A 22,608-nucleotide genomic window follows, 5' to 3' on the forward strand; every position below is an offset into this window, starting at 1 on the left:
CCCTGGACACCGCTGGCCGGGCGGGCTCTGTGCGTCGCTCCTGGGCACCTGGGTGGTGGCCTCTGGCAGCCTAAGAAGTAACTGGACACTCTTTTGTCCATCCTGCAACCCTTGGTCCCCTGGCTCAAAGGGAACTAAGTGTCTTTACTCCAGCTTGGAGGAACTTTGGGTGCCACACCTTTCCAGGTACCCCTAGTACCGGTGAGGTTTCTGGTAGCCTTTACCGGCTCTTCTTGGGCCTGGATGCCTGCAGGCAACACATGCTCTAGAGAGTTTGGAGATGAGAGAGGAGAGTCCGGGCACCTGGGGGCTGCAACCCACTATCTATCTCCATTTCTTTTGTAGACCCCAAAACAAATAAAGGGACCCCCTCCCAAAAGGCCACTCAGATCTGGCTGCTTCACCTTTCCAAGAACCAGGCTCACAGAGAGTTGGAACACACAGTAGCCTCACTCCTTTCCACCCAGGCCCCCAGTCTCATGGAGCTTACCTTCCCAAGCCACCAAGCCCTGAGAGGGGTTGGACCAGCCGTAGTAGCCCCTGCTGTCACCGCTCCGTGGAAGGTGGTGGGGTGAACCCTTCCCCTAAACGCCTCATGAACTGCTGAGGCCGCGCTGGAAGCCCAGCCACCAGGTCAGTACGCCTTTTACTGCTCAGCTCGATTGCACACCATAAACCCGACCTCACAATGGAATTGCTCCGGAAATTCTCTAAATTATAGAGTTTGGTTGCTTGTGTACAAAGCGCTTCCCATCACTTTCAGAGGGTGCAGTCCCCCTCTGTTTACCGCACCTTCTCAGGGGGTCCCAGGGGCACAAAGGGCGGCGGGAGGCTCAGACCCGGATACAACGGAGCCCCAGCTCCCGCCTGGTGGACTACTCAGGGGCGTGAGTGTGGAAGGGGGCGAGAGAGGGGCTGGCGGGGCAGGTGGGCGCCTGGTGGTTTCCTTTGGGGATACAAGGGCCATGGGGAGGGCAACATCCATGTATGCCCTTTATGGAAAATTAGGATTATAGCGTGTCGTGGTTGGGGAACGGAGGGGGTAAGGAGGAAAAAGGAAGAGAAAAAAATATTCCAAATAGCATCTCTTTCTGATAGGAAATAAAAATCTAAGAAAGTTAAAGGAAGACGAAGCAAACAAGAAGAAGGCCAGATCAAAGAGGCGGAATTAGCTTTAGACCAATAAATTGTTCCTCGGGTGACACAGACCAAGATGCAGAGAAAGACCCCGGGGCCGCTGCCGCCGTCTGTCTAGACTCCAGCGGCTTGAGCTGCTGACAGCGAGAGGGTTTAAAGTAGAACTGCCCCGACTGAGGCCACCCAACAGACCCTGGGAAATGATTTCGGGGATCGCGGTAAGAAACCCAGTTTCCTCAAGAGGGTTGTTAGCCCGCACCACAAGCTCATTCCTGCCCTGGTTTTGCAGCACAGATCCAAGTGATCCGGGCAAGATGTGCTGCCCCTCCGCCTGTGCCAAGGAGGATCCAGATACTGCCGGCAAAGCCTCGGCCTTTCTGGGCCCAAGTCAGCCAACTGGGATGAGTCCTGCGGGTGCTGAAACCTCCCTTTCGTTTCTGGGCTCCCTCCCTTCCTGCTCTTTCTATGACAGGGTTTTAAAACGAAAAGGCCAGACCAAGTCAGGCTTTCAATAAGGCCTCTTCAATTGCGTGTTTTTGAGCCACTGGCTTCCTACTTAACTTGGTTGAAAAGACACAATTGCAATAGCTCATATAATAATATATTCACAGAAATACACATTGATACTTGGCCTGGAGCAGGCACGTGTAGGCGGGTTTCTAACCAGCCGAGCTCTCTTTAAATAAAGACGCTTTTCCACATCTCTCTTGAAGCTGAACTCCTACCTACTAAGCGGAATGTGTTTCCCCTGCTTCTTTTTACCAAATTCTCTTCAATATTTAAATCCGGGTAAGAATATGAACCTAGCTCTGGGGCAGCGAATGTAGCCTGCCGGGAATCCGGGCGGTTTGCTTCTCTGAAGGTTCCCACCCGCGCGCGGTGTGCGCGTCGGTTCTCCAAGCAGTGACTAGTCCCTGGTCGTGCCGCGGGGACAAATCCATGCCGCATGAGTGCAAAGTTGCTGGGGCTACCGCGGTATCTTGTCTGCGAGGCTTACAGGGAAGCGGTTCCCAGACACGCTAGCAGGGAGAACCGCCTCCCAGTCTCCGGCCGGCCAAGGGCAAGAGAGGCCCCGCCTGGCAGTCCATGAGGCCTCTGAGATCCCAAACGGCCTGCACCTACCTGGGGCCTCCGTGATCGGTGAAGAGAAGCGGTCGCCACGAATCTGCTCCTTCACCATTTATTTGTAGTTACACAAATCGAGTTTTTTAAATCTGTGGCTTGAAAACACAGCCATGGGAGGCCCTCAGGGAAGCTATGAAAACTTAGAAACAGATGCTGTGAAATAGCTAATATTACATACGTAAATATAATGAAGGTGTGTGTCTGTAATACTAACGTGTGTATATAAATAGAGAAAAAAAGAGAGAGAGAGAGAGGAACACCCGGGAGAGATGTCAGCCCCTAGTTTTACAGCGTGCACAGCCTGGAGATGCAGGTTGTAAACATTTTGTGAGCTTGGCGGAGACTATTACAACTCAAATAAACGCACCGCGTGGCGTGTTCACAGGGCTCCGGAGTGCCTGGCAGGGTTCTCTGTTTGCTTTTGCGTTCTGCCTCTGAAACTATTCTACACCCGAGACAGATTCTCACGCCCACGCTCTTGGAAGGCGCCGGAACGGGTTCCCGGCCCAGGGTCGGGGATAGGCTGGGCCTGAATCAGGCTCCCCTTCCTACTGAGCAGGGGACCAGGATAGCCCCAGCACCTCCACTGCTGAGGAAATTCGGCGGCTGAGAGAAAGCAAGTGCTGCTTTCACGACGTGAGCTCCTCTTCTGGAAGTAGGATGCTGTAATTATTTGAAATATATTTATAAATATTGATTTTACAAAAACCAAAGCAGTTCCTGGTCTGTCCCCAGGGATTCCCCATCCTGGGCAATTCAGCCTTCAGACCCACACTAGACAGTCACCAACAATGCTTTATGCCCAGTTTTCAGTCGCCTAATTTTATTGTCACACATTCAAGGCGGCCCAATCCCGGGGTCTTGTCTGTCCTGCGGGTGCTGGCTTTTCCAACCTCGTACCGGAGTGCAGTGTTCCAGGGGCCTCCCGGGCCGCCGCAGGGCCCTCTGGGGGTCACCAGGTCCCGGGGCTGTAGGCCTTAGTTCTTGTGTCTGTCCGCTAGTCAGCCAGGTTCTCCGCGAGTATAGCGCTGCCCCAAGGACTGTCCTGAGGCGGGGACGGTGACCCTACAGCCGTCCCCGCGCTGGAGCTACAGCTCCGCAGCCAAGCGACAGAGGCAGCCCTCAGCGCTAGGCACTAGGGGATGCGGGAGAGGGAACGGGAGCGGGGCAGGTGAGGCGAGCCCTCCCCGCTCGCTGGTTTCCCAGCGAGCCCTTAGGCCTAACGAGGGCGGCACCGAAAATATACGACCACGATTAATTTAAACCTGGGGCTCTCATTCCAGAAAGACTCGCGTCAAGTCGACATTTTAGGAACTCCCAGAGTTGCGGCGGCTGGAGATGGCGGCGCTGGCGCCTCTTGCGTGGAGCCACACTGCCATCCGCTGGTCATACTTAGGTACTGCAACCTCAGCAACAGGGCCTGAACTTCCAACAGCTGCCGCAGCGGGCCGGGTGTCCCACTCCCAAAGGGCCGCGAGAACCCAGTCCCCGGGAGGGGGTGGAGGCGTCTGCGTGGAACCTGGAATCTACGCTGCCGAGAGGGCAGTGCCCATAAAAGAGAGCTGTTTCCGCAGCCGCTTTATCGGCGGCAGAGCAAACAAATGAAAGGGCTTTGGTGGAAAATCTTAATTGGGGCTGGACAGTTATAAACTCATTAAGGGCCGAATTCCAGACAGTTCGCAGACCTGGCCTTTATGGCACACCCTTACTACCCATTCTTTGAAGTTCCTTCTGTCTGCAAGAACAGAGGGCGTCCCAACCTGGCGGCGGGGTGGGGGTAGGGGTGTGAGCGGACGCTGCATCCTCTAGCAACCTGGTTCCTTTTTTATGCGTCGGAACACAGAACTTTGCAGAAGTGGGGGGAGGGGCAGTGAGAAAAGAAAAAGGTGGGAGATGAGGCTCAATTCTCTGGCCACATCCAGGAGGCGCTCGGGCCTCCGAAGTTGTGGCCGTTCCCCCTGCAGCCCTTTACACCCCATAAACGGTAACAGCCCTCATTTTCTTTTATGGCGCTTCAGGCTCCTCGGTTGCCTAGGCCCTGCCTCTGCCAAGACTTGTGCTCGGGAGGGTGCGCGGTGCAGCACCCAGAATACCCCCGGCCAGCCCGACCGGACGCGGAGGTGCGGGATCAAGGCTTCAGTCCCCTGAGAGCCCCCAGTGTCTGTCTAGGCGGCCACATTGGGGCAGTCGGGCTCCTGGTTCCCTCCTCGGAGAAGCCATAGGAGGCAGACCCTCCTCAGCACTTGCTCCTGCCCCCACCCCCACCTGCCAGGGAAGGCCCCAGGAGTCTCCGTGGACCCGGTTTTGGGGGATTTCTTGGGGCGACAAGATAAAAGAATGGCTTTTTCCGGCTACTGCCCAGTGATACCCAGGACCCCAGACCAACTCCGCAGAAGCATCCCGGCTTTCCTACAAAGGAGAGGGGAGCTGGGCCTCTGCTGCTTGTGCAGCCAGGCAGCGGGCCTGGTTGGAAGCGCTGAGGCCCGCCCAGAGCTGACTGCACCAGGTTCTGGCTCCAGGTTCCCTCTCCGAAAGCCTGCCAGAGGCAAAGTTGAGCTTCTGCCCTCCACCCTAGCCAGTTCCCACCCAGAGACTTTACCCAGCCTAGCTTCGCCTGCTCTAGAGAAGAAGGAGCAAAGAGCTGACCCGCAAAAAATACAAAAGAATCAATATACTTTATTTGGCAAAAAGTTAAATATAATCTCAACACAACGATTTGGTCAGTAGGCCTTGAGGTAACTATTGCAAAATATACAGTGTATGTTCAGCCTGATGGAAACCCCAGATTCATCAAGGATACAAATCTACTGTAGCCCAATGGCAGTTTCATAGTGTATAATTTATTAATAAAATTAACTCCATTACAATAAGCATTCATTTTCCCCCCAATTAAAGTTAAACTGTAAACCATAGGTAGTAACCTTCTGCACATAATGTATAGCTCCGAATTTCCTCATTGTTCATCTGGTGCAAAACAATATTCAAAATTGTCTGATTACCTTTTTTTGATAATGTGGATTACATACACAATGAACAAGACGAATCTATAGAGCATGTAAAAACTAAAATGCCCGCATTTCAAAGGTGGAGAAAACCATGAATCTATGAATCCTGGAGAATCCTTTCTTTCAAAATTTTATTTCACTGGGAAATACAGCTAGTTTACAATCAAAGGTTAACAGCCTAGTTTTACAGAAGACATATTCCACTACAGAGCTATACTCTATGCAACTGCTTTCCCCCCGCCCCCATAAACAACCTGAGTTCAAATTGAATTCTAGCTTTCACAATCACAACGGGTGCTTCACCCAGCACACAAGTTTGAGTCACAAAACATAATTACCACAATAAAACACAGTGTTCAAGTATCTGGGCAGATAGCTCTGCCGCACGAAGAGCAAATTAAATTAACTACAGAGACTAAAAACTATACAGCCAGCCATCAACAGTTGTGCATCATAAAAAGGTAGTTTTTTTTTGTTCGTTTTGAGTCGGAAACAGGTAGATTTTTTATTTTTAAATATATACAAGCTAGCACACACAGCCATCAGCGCTGCCCTCCCCCCTTTTTTCACCTTACAGAAAATGGAAAGCTTACAATACCTCCTCCATCAAAGCGTCAGGCCAAGGAGCCAGCCTGAGACGGGTTTGGCAGGGGTGATGAGGCCTGAAGTGTAGAGCCCCTTTGTGTGGGGTGGTGCAGGCTGGGTGGAATGGGGATGGGAGAAGGGGAGGGCAGTCTTTTCTCTTTTTGTCTAGCTCGCTCTCTTTTCTAAGTGAACTCGAGTGGCATCACTCGTCTTTTGCTCGGTCCTTGTTGATTTTCTTCATTTTCATCCTGCGGTTCTGGAACCAGATCTTGACCTGTCTCTCCGTGAGGTTGAGTAGTCGGGCCACCTCATACCTGCGGTCCCTGGTGAGATACATGTTGAACAAAAATTCCTTTTCCAGTTCCAGCGTTTGGTGTTTTGTGTAGGGGCAGCGCTTCTTCCGCGTGGAGCGCGCATGGAGCCAGTTCGCAGCCGGGTTGCCTGCGGATAGAAAGAGAGCGTGTTTAGGAGGACAAGCACCATCAGCCCCAAACCCTCGCCCCCTCGGGCGAGGGAACCTCCTGAGGTCTTCAGGCAAAGTGTAGAAGGCTGCTGAGCTGGTTAGTGCAGGCTGCCCGACCTCTGCACAATGGAACCCTGGCAGACAGACACAGGGACGGTCACTTACAATTGCACGCTGTAAAACCTCGGCTCCGCCTCCCCTCCAAGGCCCTCTTTCTCCTCCTCTGTCCTCCTGTCCTTTCCTCTCCTTCTTCCCACTCTCGGTACACCGTGTAACTAGTGAAATTTGGGAACACATGTTGCCAGGAAGGAGAAAACCATACTGCCCTGTGCTCATGCAGCAAGATTACTATTCCTTTCTTCCCCTCGCCGTGTGTCTTCCTTGCCCCACCTTTCCTTCTACTCTCCCCACTCCCTATTTGACCTCCATGGAAGGCCGAGGGAGCTGGGCAAGCCAGTATGGCGCCCCAAGGCCGTTGATCACTTCTCCAATTTATTTGAATAATCTGGCATGGGGACCTTCGTGGCCCGGTCGCCTGCAGCCTCATTTGGGGCAGGATTTACACCGCCACTGGCCGTAGGCAAGAAGTGGAAGGAATCGGCCGGCTTTTCTAGCGTCCCGGCTACAGATGCTGTCGCCGCACCCGACAATCTAGCCGCACGACTGCAGCGCTGCTTTCGAAGAACGGACCAAAGTATCTCTGTCCTGATACCAGGCAGCCAGGGAGAGGGGCTACTGGTCTGGCTAGTCCCGCAGCGCCCGCCCCGCCCCCTCTCTCCGCAGCAACCGGCTCCCCTCCCCTGAGCCCAGCGGGCCGCTTGTCACTGCTCTCTGGACTCTGGAGCCCCATCTGAGGCGTCCCAAACAGCAACTTCTGGCTCCTGGTCCTTGTTCTGGAGGCTCCCGACGCGGGCGAAGGCAGGCTCGAGAGAAAAGCTTGGAGGGCCGGCAGATCCGGGTGGCCAGCGTGGAGGCGGCGGCAGGTCTGGAGGGAGGAGACACTTACTGGGGTCGATGGGGGGCTTGTCTCCGCTGCTCTCATTCTCAGCATTGTTTTCGGAGAAGGCGCCTTCGCTGGGCTGTTTTTCTCTATCAACTGGAGGAGAACCACAAGCATAGTCAGTCAGGGACAAAGTGTGAGTGTCAAGCGTGGGACAGTCACCCCTTCTGGCGGACAGCGGTTCAGGTTTAATGCCGTAAGGCCGGCTGGAGGGCAAGCCCGCGAAGGAGAGCGCGCCGGGCGTGGGCTCCAGCCAGGAGCGCATATACCTGCCGTCCGGCGCTGCCGCCGCCACGGGCGCCTGGGGGTGCACATAGGGGTGGTGGTGATGGTGATGATACACCGCAGCGGGCACCGCGTTGGCGCCCGCCGCGTGCACCGGGTTCCATGAGGCGCCGAATACCGCCGCCTTGGACTGGAAGCTGCAAGGGCTGAAGTCGGGGTGCTCGGCCAGTGCTGTGGCCTGCCGGGTGGGCTGACCCAGGGCCCCCGGAGCGTAGCGGCCCGCGCCCAACTCCTCTGCGGCATCGGCGCCCAGCAGGAACGAGTCCACGTAGTAGTTGCCCAGAGCCCCGGTGGTAGCCATCGCCATGCCCCGTCCCGGCCGGCCGGCCCGACCCGCGGAAATTATGAAACTGCAGATTTTATGTAACAACTTGGTGGCACCAGGGGGGGGAAGTACAGTCACCTAATAAGTTGCCGGCGCCCGAGCACCCATTGGCCGCGCGCGTCACGTGTCCGCTCAGCAGAACAATAACGCGTAAATCACTCCGCACGCTATTAATGGCCCGGTGTTTTGCAGTCATAATTTTTATAGCAAAAGCCATATGTTTTTATGCAAAGGGATCGCGGCACTCCACGATCGGGTTTGTTTTAATTGTGGCCAACGAAGATTAAAAGATCAAATCTGGCCTTAACGCTGTACTCCCTTCCCTCCCACCGCCACCACCATACACACATTTCTTAAGCGGACTATTTTATATCACAATTAATCACGCCATCAGCAAGGCACGCGGGTTCCGCGTGCCAGTGCGGCCAGTGGAGCCCCACACATAAAATTACACAATAATTGAAGCCATAAAAAAGCAGCCAAATCACATTCTCGCTCTACTGTATTTAAATCTATATTTATGATATTTCATAAGGAGTTATTGTTTCAGAAGCCACAGAGGCTGGTGGGAAGTTGGGAACGACCTACAGATTCGTCTGCTTCGCTGTGGCTCCCAGCTGTAAAAATTTACGAGGACTTGGAAAGGTTAAATTAGACAGTTGTGTTTGGTTGGCCAGCTCCTTGTAAATAATCCCCGCGGTCCCCGGAGATGCTAGTTTACCCTCGGCCGGCTGCGACAAGTCAAATTCAACGTATCCGTTCCAAACTGAGCCACCACTGACCCTGCCCAAGCTGGGCACGGACAGGCTGCTGAGAGGGCACCGCCTACTGTGGGCCCCTGAATTTGCCCAGTTGAATCCGGGGGAGGCCGAACTGCTCCCCGGTCTGCCGCTACACCTCGGATGAGCCCCGCACAGAGGAGCCGCCAGCCGGCCCTGAGGCGAGGGATTTGAGGGCCTGGTTGTACCGTGCGTTCCGGTCTCACCCCGCGCACACGCGCGTCTCCCGCGCCCTGCTCATTGTAAGGCAGAAAGCATGCTCCCAACGCGGACGCAGCGGGCGACGCAGCCCTGTGCTGGGACCTGGAAGGCCCTAACGTTGAGCTCTGCGGGCTTCATTGCACTCCCTCAATCCGAGCTGCTGTGAGAAAAACTAGAGGCGGCATCGGTGGAAGGCGACTTCGGCTTGCGAAAAGGCAGCCGCGCAGGAGACCCCGGGGCTCCAGGAGCTGGGAGGCCCTCATGAGAGTGGCTGTTCTCAGGCTTCTTCAGGGCTCCTTCCTTCCTTCCTTCTTGGCCACCTCCCCGGTTACCCTCCAGGCCGGCGGTTCCACAGTTACAAGGCCCAAAGTGAGGCGGCCCGGCCGCAGCTCAAGTCTAGGGCTAGATATTAAAACGGGGAGGCGCACGGGGCACTGACTTCAATCCCATCCCTTAGCTTGGTCAAACTGAGGAGGGTATTTCTCACCCGAGTCTTTCAGCGGTAAAGTAAAGGCCTCGGCCGCTCTGTTAATTCCAAGAAAAAAACCCACCGCAAATACGAACGGAAAGCTGCAACTGCTGAAAACGAGGTAATTAAATTCACGTGTGAACACCGTGCCTGCAAGAGTGTGTTTCTCATTAGTCCACTTCCCTGGCGGCAAGGGCCGGCGGCCGTGGGTGCTTCCCACCTCCTTTTTTGCCTTCATCCTCCCCAACAGTTCCAGCAACCTCTCCCTACCCCCAAACCCTGATACATCCCCATCCCGGGCGGGGACCCTAAAATGCCAGGCTCTCCCCGAGAGTGAGACTAAGAAGCCTCGCCGAGAGCAAACGGGTGCCCCTTTCACTGCCCGCGCCGGAAGAGGGAAGTGGCTGACACAGTGAACTCCGGCGTGGCCGGTCCTGGCAGCCTCAGCCTCCTCCGCTCCAACATTTTCCTTTCCCTGTGAATTCCTCCGCATTATCCCCACCCACAACGCAGCTCAAGAAGTCCCAAATATCGGGCAGCTCACTGAGTTTGAGATTTTCATTAAGAAAAATTAACCCTGGAGGAAACCTTCACTCCAAACTATAGTTATCTGCAAACGAGCTGGACATGTCTTGGTGGCCTTTTCCTTTTTTTTTTTTGTACCCAGAGAAGATACGAATTATTATTAAAAAAAAATAAAATAAAAGGCTGTTCCTTTAAATAGCGTTAGCCCCCCAAATAGGACGGTTACTAAATAATTAGCAAACGTTGAGTGTTAAGCAGTTCTTACTAGAGCCTAGGGGAGAACATTCGGGCTTTTGACTGTATTTGGAAAGTGAAAGGGATTGTGTGTGCAGAAAGAAATAATAAATACATGTAATTACAAATGCCTCTTCTAGCCTGAGAGTTCTAAAACCTTAGCCTCCAAAACAAATCCAGTATTCAGGTCCGGAAAATGGCAGAGAGGAATTGAGAATGCGGGGTGTCGGCTTTTCAGATAACAGGACCGCGGACTGAGCAAAGAAAACAGTTCCTGGGCCGGCAGTTGGAGCTGGGAAGGGAAGCACTGCTCAGTGAGCAAGAGTCTAAAAGCCTGAATGTGTGGGGGTTGAGGGTAAAGGAGGGATGGAGGTTGATTTCAGATCCCGGTAGCAAAAATCGCCCGATTGGCTAGTAACGGTGGACTACAACTTGGAACAAGGACTCGAGTGTGTATTATAACAGTTCTGGAATTTTAGGGTTCCTTTCTCCTATTATTTGAAACAGATTGGCCCTGGAGGGGTCCCCTTCTCCAGCACCCTTCCTCACAAGGATGCCATATCTAACATACTCTGAACCTGACAGAAACCACTGGCAATCAAGCAGCCAATCTTTGCCCCGACAGGGCTCCCTTTATCGCGGTTAAAGCCGGAGCTGGGACCAGCAGACTTGGGAGAGCCGAGGGAACTTCCCAGCAGAGCTTTCTGCATGGCTAGGCTCCACCAAGCCTAGCTAGACCTCAGCTTAAGTTCCAGTCTCAGGTCCCTCGTGAGGCTGGAGAAGGTCTCTATGCCCTTGGCATGGGCATACAAAAACATCGCGAATGCCTCCTAATTATATGCCGCTGCCAACCCACGAAGTAGGAACGCAAGGCTGCCGCCATCCGGTCGTGATCGTAACCTAGGCCTTGTCTATGCAGCGGCACACCAAGCCCAGATCCACAGCCCTCCACAGCCGCCCCCACGCGAGCCCTTCCCCAGCAGATTCCTACCTCTACTTGGGGCACACAGAAAAATAAAACTTCCCCACCCAAACACAAGGCTCTCCCAAGCCAGCCCTGGTTCCCTCCAGAAAGAAGAGTTGGGGAGGAGATGAGGTGGAAATAGAAAACTGGATACAAAGAACACGAACATAAAAGAAAAATAAAAAGGGAAGGAAAGAAGGAAGAAAGGAGTAAAGAACAGAAAAAAAGGGAAAGGAGGGAGGAAGGAAGAAAAGTCAAAGGTTCTGGGAGCAGAGGGCAGCTTAAGTGACAAGACCAGGATCCTAGCCCCTTTCCTCCCTGACCCTCCTAGTTTGGCCTGGGTCTCCACTGATAAAGAGATCTTTCCGGATCTCCTACCCCGAACTGGGGTTGGTGGCGGCCCATCTTCGCAGAATGGAGGGGTCCCGGGCCAGGAGCAGGCCTGGAGTGGGGGAGGTCCAGGATGGAAGCGTGCGCCCCTGACCTTGAATGGCCCCGAGCCCAGAATTCCTACCACGCCCCTGGTCTAACCCGACCGGGTCCACAGGTCTAACCTGACTGTACCTGCTCACAGCCAGTTGAGGGTGAGGGGTGAGGCTGGCAGCCTGGCAAAGTGCTGAGAAGGAGGCAGGGACGAGAGCCCAGCGCGGGAAAAGCCGAGGTTGCCACCGTGGGCCTGGCACGACCAGGGGCTGGATGCCCCGCCCGGCCCAGCTCCCGCGCGCACAGGTACCTGGAGACGATTTCAACTGAAGTAATGAAGGCAGTGTCGTGCTGTCGAGAGAAACGTGGATCCCAACAACAGGAAACTACCTAAATCACCGACCAGTTCTGGTGCTGCCCACGCGAAGCTGCCTCGCCCGCCGCCACCGCCGCCGCCGCCGCCGCCACTGCCGTCACCAGGGAAGAACCCTGAGATCGCGCCCGATCCGACCCCGTGCCAACCTGCGCCCGCCGCTGTCACTGCGTGCCCAGGGCTGCCGCTAATGCATTACGCAGGGAGACGACCCAGCCCGCTAAGGTAAACCTGGGAGAGGCAGCGAAGCTAGGTAAAGGAGAGAGAGGAAAATGGAAGGAGGGGAGAAAGCGAGAGGAGGGAGGAAAACGAACGGTGCTCGTGCTGGTTTCCCAAATCTGCAACTCAGCCAGCCGGCCGAGCGGCGGCAGCCCAGGGCAACCGAGTGCGCCAGGGACAGCGCCGAGTCCCGCTCCCTCTCTGGTCCTGGCCTCCAGCGCTCGCTCCCCGCTGCTCGCTCTCCCGCTCCCCGCTGCTCGCTCTCCCCCTCCCCGCCTCCCCGCCCGCCAACCAGCCGGGGCGCGCGCTCCCGCGCCCCCTCCCCCTACCGCCGCCCCACACCTCCTGCGAGCAGGAAACGCGTGGCCCCGCCGACAGCGACCAGGTGGGGGAGGCCCAGCGCAGCCGGCCGGTCGCTACCTACCCGCTGCGGCAGAGGCTAGTGGCGCACTGTGAGCCCACCCTGCTCCCCAGTTTTGTAGGCTGGGAGTCATCTAGGAACCAGGGGACCCACAAAATAACTGCCCTCTGAGAGCCTCCCCGGGGCTCCCGAAAGAAATCCTGTTTGGCTTCCTCTGTCTATGCATCTCCCCTCTCAACTGAAACTACTGGTCCAAGACAGCCACAATCCAGATATACTAGCAAGTCATAAAACTGAACAAAAGCCGACAAACCTTGCGGCACCAGGGCTATAGGGCCCAGACAAATTACGACCGTCTAGGTAATATTTAAATAGATGCCTAAAGTAATTGCAGGGAGCGCGGGCTAGTCCTCATGTTGTAAAAGTGGTGGATGGGATAAAGTGGAAGGTGAAGATAAGAAGTAAAAAAAGAGGTAAAATTAAAAAGCTTCATTCCACAGCTTTTATTCTTCTATAAGAACATAAACATCATCTTTTTTTCCACGCACAGCAGCATTACAATATTAATTTATTCTGATTTAAGATTAGAAGTAAATAGAGCTAGAACTAACATTTATAATAATGATAGAATGCATTTGCATAAAACAAGATTGGCAATTTTTCATAATAATAGACATTTATACAGATTTGTATTTATAGTTTTTTTTCTGCACCTACAGGTTTGACCCTTTATGCATGTAACTTCACAGTATAAAAGAAACCCAAACAATATCTCCCTTCTCTAGTCTATTCTGCTTGCCCCAGCCTTCCTCAGCTTCTGTGAATTTTGGAAAGAAAAAGAAAGGAAAAAGAAGAGGAAAAGTGGAAAATAAAAACCTCCACAAGATAGGGAGAATTGTGGTGTGCTTGTCTAGTGTTACCAGTGGTAACAATTATTTAATGACCAAAAAAACTTAGTCAATCTGCATGTATTAAAACTACATTAGATTATCTACAGCCAGAATGATATGGAAATTCAGAGGTAAGTGAAATAATTTAGTCCCACAATGCAAAAACTTACACAGACTGAAAGAGAAGTTCCTTTCTCCTGATTATTTTTTTTAAAGCTGGGATTATCTTACAGATAAAGGAAAAGATTAATCTTTCTTTTTCTCATTTTTCTGATCAGCCAAAGTCAAGCCCTTTTGCCAACCTACATGTCCATGCCTGTAAGCCCTTCTCTTTGCCAAGGAAGAAAGGAAGAAAAAAAGAAACCCAGGGGCCTGTATCCCCTGATTAAACACAGCCCAGACTCTAGGCAGGCAAGCCTGATGGCGGCTCCTTGCACCATTGACCTCAGGCCAGACACCTCAGCGCCTACAATGGGACATCGGCCTTCCGGCCAGATTTGTCCAGCGGCCGCCGCAGGAAACCAGCCCCACCAGGAGGACGGGCCATTTCCAGCAGTGGAACCCCAAGACAGCAAACCATCCCTTGACATTTAGGATAATATTTACCTATAGAATTTTAGCGCGATATGGCTTTTTCCCCCAGAAAACAAATAAACCAGCACCAAGCAAACAAAAAAACAAAAAGTCAGAACCAACCAGCCCTGCACAGATGTAAACGGCCAGCGACATGGAGAGTGTGGGAAGGAGGAATGGGGCTCCCGCACAGGTGCGAGTTCCTGAGCAGAGGTCGAAGACGAGGGAGGAGAATGGCTCTCAGGAAGAGAAAAAACGGCGTTGCTTGGAGCTTCATCAGGAAAAATTAAAGTTGGCTGTGAGCTCCCGGATCCGGTTTTCTCGGTTCATTTTCTTCAGTTTCATCCTGCGGTTCTGAAACCAGATTTTAACTTGTCGGTCCGTGAGGTGGACGCTGCGGCTGATCTCTAGGCGCCGCTCTCGAGTAAGGTACATGTTGAACAGAAACTCCTTCTCCAGCTCCAGCGTCTGGTGTTTCGTGTAGGGGCAACGCTTCTTCCTGCCGCTTTTTGCAGTGAGCCAGTTGGCTGCGTTTTCGCCTTTGGAATTGCCTGGTATTTAAGAGTAAAGAGGGGAAGGTTAAATCGAGGCCACACGGGCTGCACACAAGAGTGAATTCGGGATGTTCCCGCCAGAAGAGGGATGCCCTAAGTCACACAGAAAGTTATCCCCTTCCACCCCCATCTTACCCGGGGAAGAGCAGTTCCTCCAAAAGGCCTGTGCAAAACCGGGTGGGCCTCCAACCCACACCTACCCTCCCAAGTCACATTTTCCTCCACTTTCCCCAAACACCTGTTTCAGCACAAAGCTGTCAGGCGCTTGCAGAAGGAGCCGCCTGGGAGGGCAAGGCTGTATATCTTGAACTTAACGCCTTTCTTTGCCTCTCCCACCAAGGCAGACAAGAATTTCCTGCAGCCCCCTAATCTGGGGCGTGGGGTGCTTACTTGGAAGGGGGACGGACTGTGGCTGTGTCTCACTCTGGTCCCCTGGTTGCACAAGGCCCGATGAGGAGAGGGAGAAGGGCACAGCTGCGACATGCGGACGGCATGAAAAACTGATAGGGGGTCAAGGGCCCTCCCTCACGTCTTTGCAGGAGCCAGGGACATAAGTCTGGGCAATTCTGTGTTCCAGGGTAAACGAAATGGCCCCTCTGCTTCTCAGCTCAGGGCCCTGGGCCCTGACGTCCGGGCCGGATTTGCCTTTTCTTCTCCCGCAATGAGGATTTCCCGCCCCTTCAGAAACTTTGAAAAAAGCATGGGGGATCGTAAACTCGAACTTCGCCGGTTAATGGGCTTATTTATTGGTGCTGGCGGCTGCTTATTTTGGATGCCTTACAAACATCCGCGCTATCTGCGAGCGAGTCACTTACCCTCCCTCCTCCTCCCCCCGCGTGGGCCGCGCCTCGCAGGCTAGGCCCTGACCACGGCTTCGGTGCTCCGGGCCACAGAGAAGGGCATGCACCAGAGGGGATCTGCTTGCCGGTGTCCCCACCCCCAATCGGGGTGAACTGAGGCCAGTGGGGCGCTAAGACGGACATGAAATTTTACTGCATACCCACGCCCAAATATTAAAAAGCAAGTTCACAAGGTCAGCTTGCCTGCAGCTCGGGCCAAGGCCGGCCGGCTGCTGCGCGGGCGCCTGGCTCTCTGCTCTTTCCCTTCTCTGGGTCTGCCTGTTGGTCTGCCTGCCTGCCTGCGGCCCTTCAGCACGCCTTGCTTACCCAGGGAGTCCTTCTCGGGTGAGGCTTTGCTGCTCTCCGAAGGGGCCGGGGAGAGCTCCTCCGCGGCGGAGGACGACGCTTGCGCCTCCTCATCGCCCTGCGAGCCGCCGCCGCCGCCACCGCAAGCCAGCGTGGGAGGTGGCGGTGAATCAAGGGCTCGCTCCTTGCGGGTTGCATCCGCCGAGCCGGAGGCGAGCACGGGTGGTGGGTCGAAGCCGCGCCCCGGGGGCTGAGCGGGGAATGGGCCGGCGCCGAGCTGCTGCGCACCGCCGCCGCTGCCATAGCCCTTGGTGGTGCCATAGGCCTGGGAGAGGCGGAAGTAGCCGGGCACTGGCACCCCGCTGGAGGTGCCCAGGGCGCAGCCGTCGGACGGCGGGCCCCGCGGAAAGGGGGCCAGCTCGGCAGCGGAGGCCGAGCCTTTTGGGCATGTGTCCGCCGAATCGTAGAGGCAGTAGGAGCTCTCCTCTTTGATGTTCTGCGCGAAAGAGCACGAGGTGGCCTGCGGCGGGGGCTGAGGTGGTTGCGGCGGTGGCGGTGGCTGCTGCTGGGGCGGGGGCGGTGGCGGCGGCCCCTCGGGCGGCTCCATCCGGCAGGACCGGGGCCCGTCCAGCCACAGGTCTATAGGCGCGGGCGCATAGCCGTGCGCCCCGTGCCCCAGGCCCCCGCCGCCGCCCGGCGACGCCGCCTCATTGCGTTTTCCTCCCAGAGCCGGGAAGAGCCCACAACTCTGCAGCCCGTAGGGCAGGTCGCCGGCTGGTGGCAGGTAGACCCCGCCGTGGGCGTAGTATCCGCCGCCGCCGCCGCCCCCCGCGCCACCGCCACCACCGCCAGCCTCGCCTCTGCCGGAGCTGATCAGCGAGTCGACCAAAAAAGAGTTCGCGGCGGGGCTCTCCGAGCATGACATTGTTGTGGGATAATTTGGCGAAGGGAGCAGATAGCCCTTTCTGGCTGACATTTCTTGTGCAAAACATGCTGAATACGATTAGCAATCCCCCCGCACCGCGGCGGGCGCCCACAGCCAATCCTGAACCAGAGTTTCCGCGCGACCACTCCCAGTTTGGTTTCGTAGGCACGGGGCCGCTCTCCGAGGGCGCCCTCCGAGCCCGCGATTGAAATAAATATGTAATCTGTATCGATGGCTCGCTAATCACACACCCTATACCACGGCCCAAAGGCCAGGAACTGCAGGGGCTGCCCAAAGGTGGCTGGTGGGGGGCCTGGGCCCTGGTTTCGCCCCGCCCACGCCCGGACGTGAGCCCTCCAGCGGGGTATGTTTGAAGGGCCCTTGGGCCCCGCGCAGTTAACAAGTGGAGTGTTTATGGTGCGCACCCCGCCCCGCCTTAGGTGCTCCCCATCCTCATTTCAGAATCAACCACTAGCCCTCGGTGCGCTCTAACCTCTAAGGGGACCTGTTGGGGGCCCATGCTGTTCCCATTCAGCTTTGGACCTGGAACTGGCTTCCCAAAAGTGCGAACCTGGTCCTGAGGCCACCAAGACCCTCAGAGTGTTCGAAATCCAGAGCGGACTGGAAGCTGGCTATTGTCACTTTCTTGCATCCCACATAGAATTGTCCTTCAATGTCATGCCCTGGCCTCTCAGCCCCCTTACACTTTTCTCAGCCAGGTTGATTAAGTTGGGGTCTTTGCCTCTGGTGTGCTCGCCTGGCTTGCTTTCTCTGCAGCTCCTGGCGGTGGACCTTGATGGGCTGGCAAGGGGGGTGGAAAAGACTGTTAACCTTGGCTGAAAGACTCTGCCACCTTTTTATTGCGAGGCCAGAGCGGGTCCAGGCACTCCACAGCCCCATCACCTGGCAGTCTCCAAGCTCATAGCCATATCAGGGAAGTGAAAGAAATATTGATCTTCAGGGTGTTCAGCTTCATCAGAGGTGCAGACATAGAGGAGAAACGGAGTGGGGGTGGCTGATGGGCACTTCTGCCAGATTATTCTCCAACTCTCCCTTTAGCCTTGCCATTCGCAAGCTCTTGGAGGCTATAACAAGAACCAGTGTCACCATGCTCCTTCCTCTCCATCTCCTCCCCTCTTCCCCCTCCCTTCCAAACCCGCTGCTGGGGCTGCCCTCACTCCCGCGGTGTGCGCATTTTAACAAGGGAGGCCCGTGGTGAGGAAATCTGTTCCTGCAAGGCCGGGCTGGGCTCATAGCCCAGTTATAGGAGCTCTCGGAGGCCAGGCCCGTTGCTCAGCAGACACCGGGGCCTCCTTCCTCCCTAGTCTTAGGGACGCGCTCTTTGTCAACTGGAAATGGCCAGCCCAGAGAGCTGGCCCCCAAGTGTGGGCCTCATGCATGTCTCAGGAAATGCGACCTTTTCCAGCCGGCCAGATCCAGTGGAGCCCAGGAGGTCGCTGCCTTGCCCCTAACCTGTGGGCTACAGTTCTCCAGGATGCCCCAAACCTGCCGATCCTTCCATCTCCAGCCCCTGCAAAGGCCTCAACTGGAGGGGCTGAATGCCAGGATCGCAGGAAGCAGACTGTCCAGTCCTCTATGTGCAGCAGGGAAAGACCCTTGCATCCCGGGGTGGTTTGCCAGGCACCTGGCCTTGTTCTTCCCAGTATGAACCCAGTCCGAAGAGGAAGCCAAGCCCGAGAGGACCCATAGAAAGCGCCGGGAGAGCTGGCGGAAGAGCCCTGGCGCTGGCTTCTGAGATGCAAAGCAGTTGCGGTTTCTGCCAGAGGTGGCTGCTCTGCGCAGTGCTGGGAGGCCTCGCCACCGCTTGCGATGCGCTCCAGCCTCTTCTACCTCTGCGCCTTTCAGTGACTGACTGTGCGGACTGGGCATCTGGGGTGAAAAGGAGGGGGACAGAGAGAGAAAGAAGCAGAGGGACAGGAGAGGACAGAGGGGGAGAGAGACACATCTCTCCAATCCCACCGGGTCTTGAGGCCGCAGTAGCCGACCAGCTGAGTCAAGTCAGGGGTCTGTGCGGAGAGATCAGGAACTGCCCTTTTGCTCTCCATGTCGCTCCCATGCACAAGTCCAAGGCAAATTCTGAAGTGTTAGTGGCCACGAGGCCAACGAACTTGACTAAGGAAACGCTTCAGGCACTTGTAGTTTAGGACCCTTCCCGGATGGGCCTGGTCGTTAACCAGCTCACCAGGAGGGTGGAACTGACTGGGACTGTTGCACTCAGCAGTGCCATTGATAAATGTGAAAAAGCTGAGGATGCCTTAGAAGGGGGCTTTTCCCCTCAGCAGGAAAAGCTCTGCCGAATGGGAAGTAGGTCCCAAGAACAGGAGAGTGTTCCTTGAGAAAAATGACCCTAGCAGGCCTCTGGGCCTGGACTTGGTGCCTCTTCCCACTAAATGCAGAAAGTAACTTGCCAGGCCGGTGGGAAGGTTGGTGAGGGCTGGTTGCCATAGGAGAATGTTTGAGGTGCCAGAGACAAAGAAAATAAAGTGAAAGACAGTGATCTAAATATATCTTAATTTTTTTGGACATTAAGGCCCCCTTGGTAAAATCTGAGGTCCAGTTCTAACTTTTACCTTGTGCAAAAGTGCGTATCTGTGCAGTCCCACAATTTGACCCATCATTTTTAAAGAGTTCACATATCTCTCAAAGCCTTCACCTTGAGCCATCCAGAATGTTCCAGGACTCTCTGGAAATTCAGCAGCCTTGCCAGTTTGGTAAGACAACCCGGGTGCCACTCAGGAGGGGTCTGATCAGGGCCCTGTAGGGTGGCCATATGGACTTCTAGGCTGGATGGGATTCAAGAAAGAACACATGCCAACCAAGGTCACAAAATTCAGCTTGGTACAGCATCTGCTACAAGAAGACCCCTTGGCTGCAGTGCAGTGGAGGTGGAAGGCCCAATGCAACCCCCAGGCCTGGCATTGGCACTTGGGTCTTCACCAACCTTTGGGGAGAGCCAGATGTTTATCTCCAGAGTTCCTGTCCCCACCCCCCAAAAACCAAATGGATGCTGGATTTGTACTGTTTCTTGCTTAAAAAAAAAAAAAAAGAGTAGGTAAGCCCATGTGGGAGCCCCTTTCTGCCTCAGGACTGCCATCTGACCCCTACCTGGGCTTGCAGAGCCAAGAGTGAATGAAGAGCCACAGGGTTCCAGGGGGACACAGACTGGCCTGCTGCCTCTGGTTCACTCCAGATTTCCTCGCTGCAGAAGCTCCAGTTAGACGCGGCTGCCCTCTCGTTAGATCTTGGAGCTCCCAGCATCCCTGACCTCCCCCAAGGCTCCACACTCCCCTTGTAACATCGAGGTGTTAACTTCCTCAATAGAATATTCCATTTATTGATCGCCTTGTTTTTCCAGAGGATCCCTACCCCCTGGGGCAGATTAAGAAAAGTGATTCAATTGCATCCTGGGTCGGCTTCAGAGTACTCTCTCCTCTCTCCCTCTCGCCCATTTACCAGCCTTCCCTCTCCCTTTCACACTCCCTTCCAGCTGCTGAATTTCTCTGTCGCCCTCAGGATGCCTTTGACCTAAAACACCGGGTGCCTGTTTGCTTCAACCAGGTCTGTGCAGCGGGTATGTAGAAGCAGCCAGAGCCCAAATTTTACTTATAAGTAAATATTGCCCATTTCTAATCTGGGTGGTAACAATCCCTAAGGCTCTGGAGTAGAAGTAAATGCCAGACCGGTAGAATAAGCCCTTTGGTGGAGATTCCAGATGCCCTTCACCAGATAGCAGACTCCTCTTTCTGAGTAGGCCCTTGCAAACCATGAGAAAAATAAGCTTATAACACACACACACACACACACACACACACACACAAATTCTTTTTATAAATATAAGGTACTGAGATTCGGACATCCAGTAACCAAATGTGTATGTGTAGGTAGCAGAGCACTTTCAGGGCTCAGAATTATCTGACTCGCCATGGAGTAGGGCTGCGGCCCCACAGAGGAAAAAACAAAAGACAACTTCCACATATTCAGCTTCAACAAAAATTTTGGACTTCTCTGTTTGATGCATTTACTGCATAGTAAGAATTTTTTTTGTAAGCGATTACATTCCTTTCTTGTTCATCTTTAAGAATATCAACATTTCCAGGGATATTCAATGTGTGTGCTCTGAATCAATCAGGTGCAATCTATCCCTAAACAACCGATTAAAATTTTTTTCTAAATCTGACCACTGAATTAGCCTCTTTCCTAATTGGGATGGGAGGAGTGTTGGGGCTTTTTCACAGACCTCCTAAATTGCAATATCCTTAGTTTTGTCCATAATAAACTGCCTCTGGCATTGAAACTAAAAGCGGCTTTAGAATTTTAGGGAATGCCCAGGCTGCAGAGAGCACCATGTGGACATCCACCCCGTATGGCTCCTGTGGTTGCCTTTTTCTGGCAGAGTTTGGGATCTCGTGCCCAACAAAGACTAGTGATTCTGATAGGCAAAATTTACACACACATACATATACACACGCACAGAAAGCACCTACTTTCTCCGAAATTTGCCGCCACTCACCCATGCACTGTATATTTGTGAAAAGAACATAATCATTTCAAGAAACTAATGAAAACATTGATATAAAAATTTAAATATAGGAAAAGAAGGAGTTCGAATCTGGGCTCTGAATGTAAGTGAAATAATTATTTAAAACTGACTTTATGACAACCCTGATGTAGGGACTGTTGGATCAGAGCTCATCTTCAATACTAGCTTGTGAAAACATATAGGCATTTACCAATACAATTTTTGCATATTTGCAAAATATGCAAAAGATCTCATTATTACATCAAGAAATTGTTGCAAAATCCCAGCCAGGTTTATAGTGTTACATTCCAAATATACCATGCAGACTTCTCTGGCAGCCTCAAAAATCAAATGCGACTTTTCTGAATCGGCCTTTTTAGGAACAAAGGTTTCCCCGGGCTGCTGGGCAGACCAAGAGACAGCACCTAGTAGGAAACCAATGATCTCCCCCTCGATGATTGCCCCAGGGAATAAGCCCGCCTCAGCCGCCATGGTTGCTAACCGCCTCATTGTTTCAAGTAGAAACTTTCAGTTTTCCCAGTCCCGCCATCTCTCTCTCTTTTTTTTTTTTTTTGCCACCACAACCCTCTATGCCCCCTATGCCGAGCACAGCCCTGACCCTTTCGCTTGGATGGCCTCCATCCCTGGCTCAGCCCATCATGAATATCTCTACAAAATCGAAAGATTGCCTTAGGTAGAATGCTGGCGCAGGGAGGTTAAATAGTCAACTTTTCCGCTTAGGCCTCTTCCTGCTTTCCAACCTTGGGGAGCGATGGAAGAAGTGGGGGTGGGCCGAATGCCTATAGCGTCACCCCGGAGCGCACAAACCCAGCATTTACCCCAGCTCTGCTCAGACAACGGTTACCTTCCAACTCGCGCCCAAGCCAGACAGAAATTGCTAAACTTGTGGGCTCTTACCTGAACACATTTCCGAAATCACTGCCACGGGACAGTTGGCTTCTCCGCGCTGCGACGCCTGCGAGGTCTGGAGAAGGCGCGTTGCTTTAAATTACACAACCAAACAACTTCTTGAAAGTAAGCCCCCCTTTTTTTGACACGAAGGGGAGCGGGACAAGTGAAATAATGTAACGTGCTGCTCTTAGTATCACAAGCGAACAAAGGCCAAGAATCGTGCTGGGGTTGCCGGCTCCCCGGCGGCTTTGACATTGATCGGAAGTGCGCCATCTCGTGGCGACTGAGCGCCTAGGCCCGGCCGAACTCCAGCCCCGAGCCGGGATAGGGAAGCAGGCTCCGGGCAGAGACGGAGGGAGAGAACGTGCCCAGCCCGCTGCTAGAGATCTCATTTTTACATCTAAGAAATTGCTGCAAAACCCCAGCTGGGTTTATAGCGGCGCATTCCAATATGCAAATTGGCCAGCCCTGGACGGGTTTACGACCACATTGTCACAGCCATCGGAGGATGGGCTTTTATAGGACTCAGAAATCAAACCCGCTCCCGCTCGCCGCCCGCCCGCTAACAATCCTTCTGGCTAGACTCTCTCTAGCAA

The 22,608-nt window shown here is 54.0% G+C and overlaps 2 protein-coding genes and 1 long non-coding RNA gene across 3 annotated transcripts; 1 reads left to right on the plus strand and 2 right to left on the minus strand.

Annotated features, from left to right (window-relative positions):
- Positions 1 to 5,080: 5,080 nt before the first annotated feature.
- HOXA9 (homeobox A9) lies at positions 5,081 to 9,981 on the minus strand. Its single transcript, XM_036897442.2, has 2 exons — positions 7,322 to 9,981; positions 5,081 to 6,293 (listed from the first exon to the last, which is right to left on the minus strand). The coding sequence occupies exons 1-2, from the start codon at positions 7,905 to 7,907 to the stop codon at positions 6,055 to 6,057; spliced, it is 825 nt and encodes a 274-aa protein (XP_036753337.1). The 5' UTR covers positions 7,908 to 9,981; the 3' UTR covers positions 5,081 to 6,054.
- A 1,680-nt stretch (positions 9,982 to 11,661) lies between these two features.
- On the plus strand, positions 11,662 to 15,211 carry LOC130684296 (uncharacterized). Its single transcript, XR_008998515.1, has 2 exons — positions 11,662 to 12,118; positions 13,642 to 15,211. It is a non-coding gene; the product is annotated as an uncharacterized LOC130684296 (long non-coding RNA).
- HOXA10 (homeobox A10) lies at positions 14,198 to 16,611 on the minus strand. The gene is made up of 2 exons (XM_036897441.2): positions 15,657 to 16,611; positions 14,198 to 14,487 (listed from the first exon to the last, which is right to left on the minus strand). The coding sequence occupies exons 1-2, from the start codon at positions 16,609 to 16,611 to the stop codon at positions 14,213 to 14,215; spliced, it is 1,230 nt and encodes a 409-aa protein (XP_036753336.2). The 3' UTR covers positions 14,198 to 14,212.
- Between the last annotated feature and the right edge of the window lie 5,997 nt (positions 16,612 to 22,608).

The sequence above is a fragment of the Manis pentadactyla genome, chromosome 7 (genome assembly GCF_030020395.1).
Source record: "Manis pentadactyla isolate mManPen7 chromosome 7, mManPen7.hap1, whole genome shotgun sequence".
NCBI classification, from domain to species: Eukaryota; Metazoa; Chordata; class Mammalia; order Pholidota; family Manidae; genus Manis; species Manis pentadactyla.

Bases quoted from the DNA above. Each gene is read 5' to 3' on its own strand.
- HOXA10 (XM_036897441.2), bottom strand. From the start codon at position 16,611: ATGTCAGCCAGAAAGGGCTATCTGCTCCCTTCGCCAAATTATCCCACA. The intron at 14,488-15,656 runs GTAAGCAAGGCG...CTTAAATACCAG, and splicing joins ACCCGAGAAGGACTCCCTGG to GCAATTCCAAAGGCGAAAAC.
- HOXA9 (XM_036897442.2), bottom strand. From the start codon at position 7,907: ATGGCGATGGCTACCACCGGGGCTCTGGGCAACTACTACGTGGACTCG. The intron at 6,294-7,321 runs GTAAGTGTCTCC...TTCTATCCGCAG, and splicing joins CAAGCCCCCCATCGACCCCA to GCAACCCGGCTGCGAACTGG.